The sequence below is a fragment of the Pelecanus crispus genome, chromosome 2 (genome assembly GCF_030463565.1).
Source record: "Pelecanus crispus isolate bPelCri1 chromosome 2, bPelCri1.pri, whole genome shotgun sequence".
NCBI lineage: Eukaryota > Metazoa > Chordata > Aves > Pelecaniformes > Pelecanidae > Pelecanus > Pelecanus crispus.
In genome coordinates this window covers 128,882,015-128,894,700 of record NC_134644.1, presented here as the reverse complement: position 1 = coordinate 128,894,700, position 12,686 = coordinate 128,882,015, and the positions used below count along the sequence as shown (strand labels likewise).

Genomic DNA, 12,686 nt, shown 5'->3' with positions numbered 1-12,686 from the left:
CATCCCTTTCATCAACTAAATGGATACGAAAGTAGCTGAAATCATACTAAAAATATGTCCTTACATATATTCTGCCATAAGCTGCATAGTGGCTCTTCATATGAAAAATTATGTCAATAAAAAGTAACTTCAGTTAATGAATTTGCATTATTTTAAGCTAAATGCATATCAAAATCATAATAATATATGGAGCTGGTTTCAGGGAGAAATTCTCAGGAGCTAAAAAAAATACCAACATCACTTTCTTTTCATTTGCCCAAGAATTTTCAGCTCATTAGAGATTTCAGTCCCTATAGCTAAAGTGTTTGTCAGGTTAAAAAAAAAAAAGAAAGAAAAAAAAAGTGCTTTGATCTTTTACTGTAAAATGGTGAACAAGCTCTGCTAGTTCTGTGACAAGAAATTTGTCATGTTAGGTCCAGATCCCAGATGAGCCTGCAGATTTTCTTTCTGATAAACTGCAGCAGCCAGTGAGAGTTTGGCTTATTCACCCTCCTTACCTCCTCCCAGCCTGTCCACTTGATGGCTCTGGTCTAAGACAAGACATCACTTCCAGTGCTGTATAGAATCATTTAGGTTGGAAAAGACCTTTAAGATCAAGTCCAACTATTTATTGAAAGGAAGGGAGAATCGAGCCCCCATATGCAATTTACTACTGTGGTTAGCATTGCTTTCTCATAGATTAGTAAAATGCTTCTTCTCTGATATTGCAGGTTAATGTTAAATTCAGCATATTCCTCAGTTGTTATTATGATCAGTCAAAATGTTTTGACATATATTTTTCCTGTTCTTTCACTGAAATACTACATATTTTTAAAAAAAATATGTTTCCCCAAAAAATTCACAGCATTTTGAATTGGATACACACTTGGGGTATGTCTCGAGTTTTTGCTTGGCTGCAGCCCATCACGGGGTTCCCCATAAAGACTTAATCCACTTTAATGTAACATGTGCATAAAACTGGGGGGGAAACAACAGAAGCAATTCCTGAGAAGAGCAGACCATAAAAGAGGTCTTAAACAAAACTCCCACTAGCCATCACAGGAACATATCCTGTTGATGTATTTCAGGGATGTCATTTTTCAGCCAAAAAGTCAAGGTTTTATTGAGCTAAAAGATTGTGTTTTACAGTGAGGCAGTGGATTCTTTCATTCCATTTTCCTTACTTGAAAATTGGCTCAGTATAAATTATACCAGTGCCTGGTCTTTCTGAGCTTCGGATATGGTCTAGATTATTTTTTGGCCACAGCAAAATACCTTTTTTTTATTTTAACCAGAGATGGAAAGATGTATGTCTTGGAGATAGGCTGAGCCATTCTAGGATTAAAGGGACTGCTGTTTGCCCTGGCTGTCCTCTCTATTTGATGTCTGTATTATTCCTGTGTAGGTGCTAAAAGATTGGAGGGGGGGGGCGGTAATTAGTGCAAAGAGCAGCCAGGGGAGAGGAGAGTGAATGAATGAGCATTGACGTAAACTTAATCTGTGATGCTTTGAGCCATAGCAATTCATATATATACATATATATATATATAAAATTAGGAATTTAGGCAGGTGGGAATGAGTATCACAACTATTCACTTTGTGACCTTTTTATTTTTTTACTTCAAATCCACCATCAATGAATTTACATTTATTTATTATGAAAAGCACTTTCAATCTCAATGGATTTCAGCATTAGGTGACATTGAAGAAGAATGGCCTTCAGTTTAAATAAATCTCAAGTGACTTTCCTGTTCAGGGCTGAACTAAATGCTATGAGCATGAGCAAGTTAAATATATGGAGGATATAGTATTTGACTGATATTGTACAGAAATAGGCCTGTTGTGAGTTAAGCAATGTTTTGGCCAATAAATCGTACTCCTTACTCAGGGCAAGTGTTCCTTTAAAATATATAATAAATTATTTGGATGCTTTAATGTCCAAAAAGAAGTGAAAGGACATCCATTTTCAGAATTAGTCATAAAAACCTTATGTAATATTCTAACGCCTAGTAGTTGACGCCTTTCAAGATTAATGTCCAATGCTATGTTGTAAAAATGCAGAATAAAAATCAGTCCTTACAGAGAGAGTTACCATCTACGCCCATTTATCTCAGAAGGTCTGAGCTGACCTGCTTAGTCACTGGAGGTATGTTTTAATGGCGTGTAGGTGTTTAAAAAGTGTTTACACCACAAAGCTGCCCCCTCCAGATAGCACTCCTGTTACATTCACAGCATGGTGATAGATAAACAGAGAACAAACAACTCCCCCACTAAATACATTAAGCAATAATGGCATAAGATTAATGTAGGACAATAATTATGACAACCAGGAAAAATAAGCAGTGAAAGTAACAATCTGTTTGCTTAATGCATTTCAGCTTGTCATTCTTTTGCAATGAAATTAGAAAGAAATACAAAGCAACTAATGCTTCACCTAGAAAAATATGTTTCTGGAAAGGAGAGAATGAAAATAGGGAGGGTTTTTTTGGTGGAGTGTTCTGGGTTTTTTCCCCAAATTGTCTGTGTATTTTGCAGGCAAGCATTTTATTGTGACAGAATGTGAAAGGATTCCTACGTACAATGTACATTTACCTTGACTTTTACATTCAAGACTACACTCAATCTGCTACTGCCATGGAGGAATTGTCTAGCCACTAACACATCTTGTCAGTGTGATTCAATAGCAATTCTAGATTTCATCTGAACTTAAATGTATGGTGGGTCTGAGATGGAGTCAAGACAGCATTAAATTAACCTGATTAAAATACGACAGGAAAATACTTACACAAAGGAACTTATTTCATTGTGTATTTTACCCCTAGTATTATCCTTTCACTTCTGCACTATTATGAGACAGTGAAACTTGCAATTTAGAGGTTCTTAGAAAGACAGTTTACATCTAAAACCTGTTTATTGTAAGAACCCATTATAGATTCCAAAATTTTCTTCAAAATTTAAAGTGGGTTTTTTTGAGATGAAGATGCTACTCTATATATCATATGACAATGGAATTAAACACAAAAAATTCACAATATATGTCATCAAAGGGAGTATTGAAAATTATTTTAAAATTAAATTTTTAAAAAATGTGAATTGGTGTGCTATTTCACACAAGTAGTTAGTTGCAATGGGTAGAACTCTTCAAACATACGAAGATGTGAGATATTAAGGAATCTATTCATTAAATTCCATTTTCAAGTAAATCAAGTTAAAGCATGAGGTTTACGTTCCAAGATTTCAAACTGGACATTTTTATGCCATCCCAAAACTGCACCATCACCTTTTTTCTTGCCACTTGGCTTACCTAGTAGTAGTTTATATGTCCTCACCTAATCTGGAATAAGTGCATAAGTGCCTAGGAAGATCATGAAACAGATCCTCCTAGAAGATATGCTCAAGCACATGGAGGACAGGGAGATGAATTGAGACAGCCAGCACGGCTTCACCAAGGGCAAGTCCTGCCTGACCAACCTAGTGGCTTTCTATGAAGGAGTGACTGCATCAGTGGACAAGGGAAAAGCAACAGATGTCATCTACCTGGACCCCTGTAAAGCCTTTGACACAGTCCCCCACAACATCCTTCTCTCTAAATTGGGATACGGATTTCATGGGTGGACTGTTCGGTGGATAAGGAATTGGTTGGATGGTTGCATCCAGAGGGTAGTGGTCAACGGCTCAATGTCCACATGGGGAACACTGACAAGTGCTGTCCCTCAGGGGTCCATATTGGGACCAGTGTTGTTTAATATCTTCATCAATGACATAGACAGTGGGATTGAGTGCACCCTCAGCAAGTTTGCAGATGACACCAAGCAGAGTGGTGCAGTTGACATGCCAGAAGGATGAGATGTCATGCAAAGGGACCTGGACAAGCTGGAGAGGTGGGCCTGTGTGAACCTCATGAGGTTCAACAAGGCCAACTGCAAGGTCCTGCACCTGCGCTGGGGAAACCCCCAATATCAATACAGGCTGGGGGATGAAGGGATTGAAAGCAGTCCTGTGGAGAAGGACTTGGGGGTGCTGGTAGATGAAACGCTGGACATGAGCCAACTATGTGCACTTGCAGCCCAGAAGGCCAACCGTATCCTGGGCTGCATCAAAAGAAGCGTGGCCAGCAGGTCAAGGGAGGTGATTCTGCCCCTCTACTTTGCTCTGGTCAGACCTCACCTGGAGTACTGCGTCCAGCTCTGGAGTTCTCAGCACAAGAAGGACATGGACCTGTTGGAGCGGGTCCAGAGGAGGGCCACAAACATGATCCGAGGGCTGGAGCACCTCTCCTATGAGGCCAGGCTGAGAGAGTTGGGGTTGTTCAGCCTGGAGAAGAGAAGGCTGTGAGGAGACCTTATTGCAACCTTCCAGTTCTTAAAGGGGGCCTATAGGAAGGATGAGGACAATCTTTTTAGCAAGGCCTGTTGTGACAGGACAAGGAGTAATGGATTTCAACTAAAGAAGAATAGATTTAGACTGGATACAAGGAAAAAATTTTTTACTATAAGGGTGGTGAAGCACTGGAACAGGTTGCCCAGAGAGGTAGTGGAGGCCCCATCCCTAGAAACGTTCAAGGTCAGATTGGACGGGGCTCTGAGCAACCTGATCTAGTTGAAGATGTCCCTGCTCACTGCAGGGGGTTGGGCTAGATGACCTCTAAAGGTCCCTTCCAACCCAAAGCATTCTATGATTCTAAGTAAAATACAGTGGCAAAAACACTCTGAGAGCCTGGCTTTTAAGCTTCCACTCACAGAAGAGAAAAGCATATCTCCAGCTGCTTCCACCTATTGATCCACTCCTATTGTGCTGAAATAATTCTTGAAGTTGGTGTAGCTGGGGATTAAACAAAGTGATACAACCTCTTTGGAAATCACTGTCAAGATCCTTCAAGAGGAGGAGGAATCAGCACTTTAAAAAATTTTTTGCTTGTTATTTGAGTCATGCATTCCTGACTAACCCCTGAACTGCTGTTCACAGAGAAATTCAAGTTGGCAGCAATGGGAAAGATCTTTAAAGGTGAGTGTGATCAACCATTGAAAATTTTACTAGGGTGTTTTACGGACTCTCCATCACTGGCTACTTCAAATTCAGGATCAGATGGTTTTTCACTGGTTGCAAAATAAGCAACAGAAGGAAAAAAACAAACAAACAAACAAAAAACAAACCACCAAAACAAACCGAAACCTGAACAGTGTCTTTTTAAAAAATTATTCCCAGTTTTGATTCTTTCTCCTGGACATCCTGGTCTCTGCCTGTCCAGGACATGATCCCAGTAGGGTGACTGACATCCAGCCAGTCCTGTCCATCCTCTTCTGTTATGGTAGAATGTGCACCTCAGTGCACCTCACTCACAAAGTGACAAAACAGTTTTATCTTGCACCCAATACTGGTACCTCAACTAAACAAGTAAAGTGAGATTATGGTTCTGCTTTATGGGTATAAGTGAAAATTAATTTTATTGAAGCCAAAGATGGCAAAGTTTTAAGGCGATGTAGTGGCTGACACAGCTGAGAAAAGCAACAACTTTTTGTTTGTACAAGCCCTTCTTTTTGCTGTTATGAGTTGATCTAATAAAAATATTGTATCTCTGTTCAGATCATGTCTTGTCATCATGACTACAAGCACTTTTATAATTCTATTTTTACGAAAAAGTCAATAGGGTGTCTCTGAACATACCATTGAGTATTGTAACCAGGAGCTGAAGCTTATCTTTTGGCATAAGGTTGGGAAAGAGTGATTTCTTTCTCCACAGTTTCTGAGAGAGAGAGAAGAAATGGAAAAAAAGAAAAAATACGTTTTTCCCCTGACTTCCTCCAAATATACTGATCTGATTCTCTTCCCTGTTATGATAGCCTCTTTCTATTACAAAGACCTATCTTCTAGTGATTACGTACAGTGTATTTCACATCTGCTACTGCCAGAACAGTTTAAAATGACATATGATGGAGTGCATGACAAGAGAAATCTGACAGAATCCCTTTATCACTGAAGAGTCAGACAGGACACCGAAGATGGTCATGGTCAAAATTTTGACAATCACCAGGTGTAAGTGCAATAATCTGAGAAATGTTTTGCAAACATTAAACTTGGTAGAAATGGCTGAACTAATCCTGCTTGGGTTTTTCCTTTGCAGAAGAATTGAGAAGTGACAATAAGAGAGAGTCTGCTTTCAAGAAGAAATAATCCATGATTAGTTAAGGTAATGAAAAAAAAAGAGGGATTTGCACATATTTTAAAATATCAGAATGTTGTAATAACACAAACAGAAATGACCCTTCCAAAGAAGTTACAATAGAATGCTAAAGCACGTTGTTTATGGGCTTAATCACTGCACATATTAGAAAAAAAAATTACTTATTCCTAACAACTCAAACTGAGTTTGATTTGCTGTTCAATTTGCTGTTCATTCTTATATTGAAAACCTGTTTCTTAAATGGGTTCATTTATCATTCTTGCTTCTGCAGAAAAAGGCTAGTATACCAAAAAAGATCCTGTTTCATAGCAATAGCTATAGTCTTTACCGTTAATCCTTGCTACAGTCCATCCACAATATATAGTATTGTATAGTATTGTACAGCGGTAAGAAAATCCTTGGAAGGAAATGCAATTTTATGGTATTTCTTCCAAATCACAACAAATGGGGGAAAAATGACTTCATGGTAATGAATTTTTCTCTCTAAATGTCCTTAACAGGAATATTTGGACAGGCGTAGTCTTCGCTAGGTAAAAAACTGGTTGGGTGGGCAAGCCCAAAGAGTTGTGGTAAATGGCGTTAAGTCCAGTTGGCGGCCGGTCACGAGCAGTGTTCCCCAGGGCTCTGTTTTGGGGCCAGCCTTGTTTAATATCTTTATCGATGATCTGGATGAGGGGATTGAGTGCACCCTCAGTAAGTTTGCAGATGACACCAAGTTGGGCGGGAGTGTCGATCTGCTCGAGGGTAGGATGGTCCTGCAGAGGGACCTGGACAGGCTGGACCGATGGGCTGAGGCCAACTGTATGAGCTTCAACAAGGCCAAGTGTCGGGTCCTGCACTCCGGGCATAACAACCCCATGCAACGCTACAGGCTTGGGGAAGAGTGGCTGGAAAGCTGCCTGGCTGAAAAGGACCTGGGGCTGTTGGTTGACAGCCAGCTGAACATGAGCCAGCAGTGTGCCCAGGTGGCCAAGAAGGCCAACAGCATCCTGGCTTGGATCAGGAATAGTGTGGCCAGCAGGAGCAGGGAGGTGATTGTCAGCTGGTGAGGCCGCACCTGGAATACTGTGTCCAGTTTTGGGCCCCTCAATACAAGAAGTACATTGAGGTGCTGGAGCGTGTCCAGAGAAGGGCAACAAAGCTGGTGAAGGGTCTGGAGCATAGGCCTTATGAGGAGCGGCTGAGGGAACTGGGATTGTTTAGCCTGGAGAAGAGGAGGCTGAGGGGAGACCTTATCGCTCTCTACAACTACCTGAAAGGAGGTTGTAGTGAGGTGGGTGTTGGTCTCTTCTCCCAAGTAGTTAGCAATAGGACAAGAGGAAATGGGCTCCAGCTGCGCCAGGGGAGGTTTAGATTGGATATTAGGAAAAATTTCTTTATGGAAAGTGTGGTCAAGCATTGGAACAAGCTGCCCAGAGAGGTGGTGGAGTCACCATCCCTGGAAGTGTTCAAAAACGAGTAGATGTGGCACTTTGGGACATGGTTTAGTGTAGTCTGCCCTTGATTGGTTTAGTGTGGACTTGGTAGTGTAGGTTAATGGTTGGACTGGATGATCTTAAAGGTCTTTTCCAACCTAAACAATTCTATGATTAAATCATTTAAATTTTGTTTTTTTCCCCTCCACAAAGTTACATTATATTGACATTTAATTCAAGAAAATTGATGTTTCCTTATTACTGTGATGTAAGAAAATGCAGGTCTTTAACAGCAAGCACTTTAATGTCCCATTTACCCATATCCTCTCAGGAGTTTGTCATAGCAACATTAGATGTTATTTAATAGAGTTGATTCATTGCAGGATAACTAGACTTTGAAGAACTGAACAAACAACTATGAGTTGACAGTGGTGCCAGTCCAATGCTGAGCTGGTCACAGTAAAAGATGATAGGGATGATGTGAGGGTACCTATCCGGAATAGAGCTTTTCATCACCACAATGCCATGACAAAAAAGAAGTAGTTCATAGAGCCTAAGCAGATGAATGCAAAGAAAAATACAGTCCCTCTCCTCTTGTTCTTCCAGCCTTCCCCCCTCAAAAAAAAAAAAAAAAAAAAAGTAAGGTTGTTGCAGGTCTTAAGAGCTTATCAGCTCTTTCAGCATGTTCTGCACCCCCCTTTCTGACTATATAAGAACAGAAGCAGCTTAAGCTCAGCAAGCAATATGGAAGATTGTCACTGCACTTTTCCAGTGTTTCCAAATCCTGTATTTCTTATGTGCAATAAGGGCTACAGCATTTCTTTCTTCTATGGCTTCAAACATCTTCAGAGAGCACCACAATCACCTTCTTGCAACTATCAGTCTTGAGTCCTTTTCCCCTTCCTTTACAACATGATGTTGCAGAAAAAGGTGTTAGGGTCTTTTTCCTATTTTACTTTCTACCATTCTTTCTTCACCTTACATCGGACTTTGAAGTGTCTAAAGGAATAATGTCACACACACAGAGTCTTCTATGGGAATTAAATTTTACTGATACTTCACATTAAAAAAAACAAACAACCCTAAAAAAACCACCCACCAACCACACCACAAGCAACACTGAACACTAGTTTGTTATTAGAGGACAAAAATAAGACAGACAAAATACTGATTAAATCTTTATTAATAAAAAATCTTAGTATAAAAAATAGTTCATTCTGTACACTTAGAGAAAGGACAAAGAAGAAACTACACAATAGCAGTGAAGTAAGATATCTAACAAGTCAATTTAAAGATTCCCAAAACTATGTTTTCAGAATTGTGAAAAAGCATAACTACTAAGCTGACAGACAGCAGTGAATATTGATAGGATTAATCACTTGAGAACAAGTAGCTCTTGAAGCTACAGCAAAGCAGGTGAGAGCAATCTAGGAGTAAACCAGCAAAAAAACAGAGCTAGGAGTATCAACTTTGATTAAGGTTGCTCTTCTGCTTGGAAGATGTCAGTGACTGTTAGAATTACTGGTTTCTTGTCTATCTCTTGTATTCTGTCCTCAAACATCCACATGCATAATATGAATGAAAGTTGTACCTGAGTATTTGAGGTTGGGATCTATGCACCCTCCTTGAGCAGAGACCAAACTAATTACTGTTTCTTCTTGTAATTGGGCTTTCTAAAAGCAAAGCTATTAACAAGCATTCTTGTAAACTTAAACTCCCTGTAACTGGTGCACAAACACTTGATAGAAAACATGTACCATAGAGCAGTCCTACTCTGGACTATAGATGTATGAATCTTCCTTACATCAGTGTGACTGCCTATAAAGCAGACATATTAAAGGTAAAACATTACAATAGGTGATACTGTTAAGTCATTCAATACACATGCTTCTCCTAAACCTACAGTATCTTACTTTTACTGTCATTTTTCCTCTAACTATCCAAGTAAGTCATCAGGATATTTAATCCAGGTAACTTCCATTAGAGAGACACCTCAAATTATAACAACTCCAATGAACAAGGTAGGCTGTGGACATGTCCATTAAGCAATATAATTTAAGCTACTGACAAATATTTTGAAAATAACTTTTCCACTCTCCTGAAGGTTTTGTTTTCTTCTTGCAGCTGAATGCAGACATTAGGAAGATCCCAAGCCTCTTCGAAAAACAAGTCTGTACATAGTATTTCGGTCAGTAAAGCCAGAATGCTGTCCTATTCAACTGTTGGTACTGCAGAAATGCATATAAAAAAGGTTGTGAGTAGAATTATTATATTTTCCTCAAATACATTTATCTGCCTAAGTATTTTTGAATGCATTCATATCAGCTTTTTAAGATAGAGTAAAATGGGTTAACTGCATAAATGTGTGTGCAAGTGCTCTAAGTAGAGGATTAAATGAATATCACTATAAATGTGGAACAGTAATAGCCACTAGCACCTGCTTAATGTGAAGTAGGAAATGAGTTCATTTATTAAAATGGAAACATGGGAAGCTTCTATAGCCATATACTTGCAGTATCTTTTAAGTCATCAAAGTAGCATTGCACCCCCCAGATTGTTTTAGCCAATTACAACTTGTTTACTAACACTTCTACCCAAAGGAAAATGGAATGACTAAGTTAGCACCATCATTGTAAAAACAGGACTCACCTGCTTGCTGATAGTGTTTTTCTGCCAACAGTTGGTGGAGATGGTTCACTATGGAAAAAGCTTTTTATCCACCAACATTTATCAACTAATTCAGGTAACCCTGCAAAAGGAGAAGCAGCCCACACCATTAGACACTGGCTGAATAACAAACAGGCAAAACTAGAATTCTGTTTGAAAGAAGGGAACAATACCATGAAATGCTTTGTCCTGGTCTGTAATGTTCATAGCATCCGAACAGCAGGAGGAGCTGGAAGAAACACTGGATTCCGAGTTCTGTCTTGCTGTTCATGGGAAAGAGACAGGCATAACGAAAAAAATACTTAGAGAGAGTATGCTATTTCTATGCCAAGAATTTTTCAGACCTGCTGCTATCTTGGAGGAAGCAATCTAAAAGATAACTTTACTTGGCTACAAAGCATAACTTCTGTATTTTATACACCATTCTACTGCAGTTTTTTTAATATAAAAACTTATGTAAGGATCTGTCTACTTACTCTTCACTTGAAAACATTCTGAGATCTGTTTGCATAACTTTCACTAAAATCAGTGACAAATCTTAGGATCATGTACACATTGCTATCAAGACAAATGGGTCTATCCTTGAATATTCAAGCCCAAAACAACCTAATTGCTGTACTTTCCATTGTGATACAACTAAATACTATACTCCCACTACAGTGCCCATCCTGTATGGAGGGATCCTAATACACCAGTCAGTCACTGGTTTGAGAGTATTTCACATATTACAAACAAAAGTGGGAGTAAATACTGTGTTCTGTCTAAGCCTGCAAAGTAAGTATGAAGTACAGCTAGGAGCCAAAACTTGCTGGGCTAATGCTTTTTCTATGTCACATTTTAAATTTTAAAAAACAAACAAAAAAATGGACATTACATATCCCTAATGAACAATTCTGAATAGGTAAAAAAAGTAGATGAATAACCAGAAGCAGATGCTCTTTAAAACTGGCCGTTCCTTGATACAATGAAAAACTCTCCAAGCAATTAAAAAACTAGCAGGCAAAGATACCCTTTTGCCTCCAGCTCACCCAGACATCACTTAAAACACTTTCTGAGTTTTCCTGAGTGGCAACAACCCGGCCATCCCCTCGGGAGAGGCGCGGGGCGGGGGGGCTCAGCCTCCCTGCTCCAGAGGAGGAGCCCCCCCGGGCGGGGGCAGCTCCCACCCCCTGAGCACTTACTTCTGTAGTACTGGTTCTTGGCCAGGAGGCAGCCGGCGGAAGGCACGGAGGCCATAGCAGCGGCGCGACGGGGAAACCGCTTCTCTCCGGGGGGAGCCTGCAGAGGGAACGAGGCGCTTTACCGAGGGCAGCCGCGACCGGCGGAGGGGAGCGGGGAGCAGAGAGCGGCCCCCGGCCCTGCCCACCCCTGCCCCTCACCTGCGTGGCCCAGGGAAAGCAGCCGTCGGGGGGGGGGGGGGGGGAGGAAAAACGCCAGAGCGCTCCCCTCCGCAGCGAATGCTGCCGATACCCCCGGCCGCCCCTATATGGGCCTCGGCGGCGGGCGGCCCGCCCCGGGGGCGGTGGGGCGGGACGGGACGGAGCCAGCCCCCGGCAACGCGGCCGCCCAGCCCCGGGCCGGGGCAGCCCCCCGCGGCCCCCGAGTTCACGTCCTGCTCCCCTCGGTCCCTGTGTCACCTCTGAGCGCTTTTCTGGAGGGCGTTAAGCGGGGACTTGGAGCTGCTGCGCTACTTCGTGATTCTCGCCCCTGCGGGGAAGAAGGGGATGAACCAGCCGGGTACCTCAGTAGAGACTTTTGTTTATAAATATGCACAGTACTATGCACATAGAGAAAGCGAAGCGAAAGGAATGCTTTCCGCTCTCACGGTAACAAGTGAAACCTGTGATGGCCAAGTCTTGGTAAAGTTAATACTAAATCCCAGAGAGACCACTGAGTAAGTTTTGTCTTCCCGTAAATAAATGCACAACTCTCTCTAAATTCTCGTAATCCTATCTCATGGCAGCGCTTGCCCTACAATGCGTTACCTCACCTCTCAGAGCTGTCAACAGAAAAAGTAACAAACAGTTTTGGCTATTTGACTTGCTCCTGCTCCACAAGGAAGTCCTTTATCATTGTTTTTTCATAGCAGGAGTTGTGGGTAAGAACACAGCCATGTGTGGCGTGTGATACCATGTTAATGTAGCGAAACTGACTGCCTGAGTAGCGTGTCCTATCTCAAATGATAAGGACGCAGCCCATAATAGCTCCTAGCATATTTTTAAGGATGTAAAGCGTACTGCCGGGCAAATGCCTGTAAAATAATATTCATATAACAGTTGTACTAGATAAGCATAGCGTATTTTCCTGGGTCTCTTTATTGACCTGCTGTCAGAGTCTTGACAACATGGTGGTCTTTCCTGAGCAAAACCTTTGTGAAATCTGCAAGACGGACACAGAAAATACTTTGCAGCTGAGTTGGTTGGTACCAAACATTAGCACCAGTT

General features: G+C 41.1%; 1 protein-coding gene across 1 annotated transcript; it reads right to left on the bottom strand.

Annotated features, from left to right (window-relative positions):
* Positions 1-8,758: 8,758 nt before the first annotated feature.
* PPDPFL (pancreatic progenitor cell differentiation and proliferation factor like) lies at positions 8,759-11,637 on the bottom strand. The gene is made up of 5 exons (XM_075705964.1): positions 11,622-11,637; positions 11,424-11,520; positions 10,416-10,505; positions 10,225-10,324; positions 8,759-9,803 (listed from the first exon to the last, which is right to left on the bottom strand). The coding sequence occupies exons 2-5, from the start codon at positions 11,476-11,478 to the stop codon at positions 9,791-9,793; spliced, it is 258 nt and encodes an 85-aa protein (XP_075562079.1). The 5' UTR covers positions 11,479-11,520; positions 11,622-11,637; the 3' UTR covers positions 8,759-9,790.
* Positions 11,638-12,686: the final 1,049 nt, after the last annotated feature.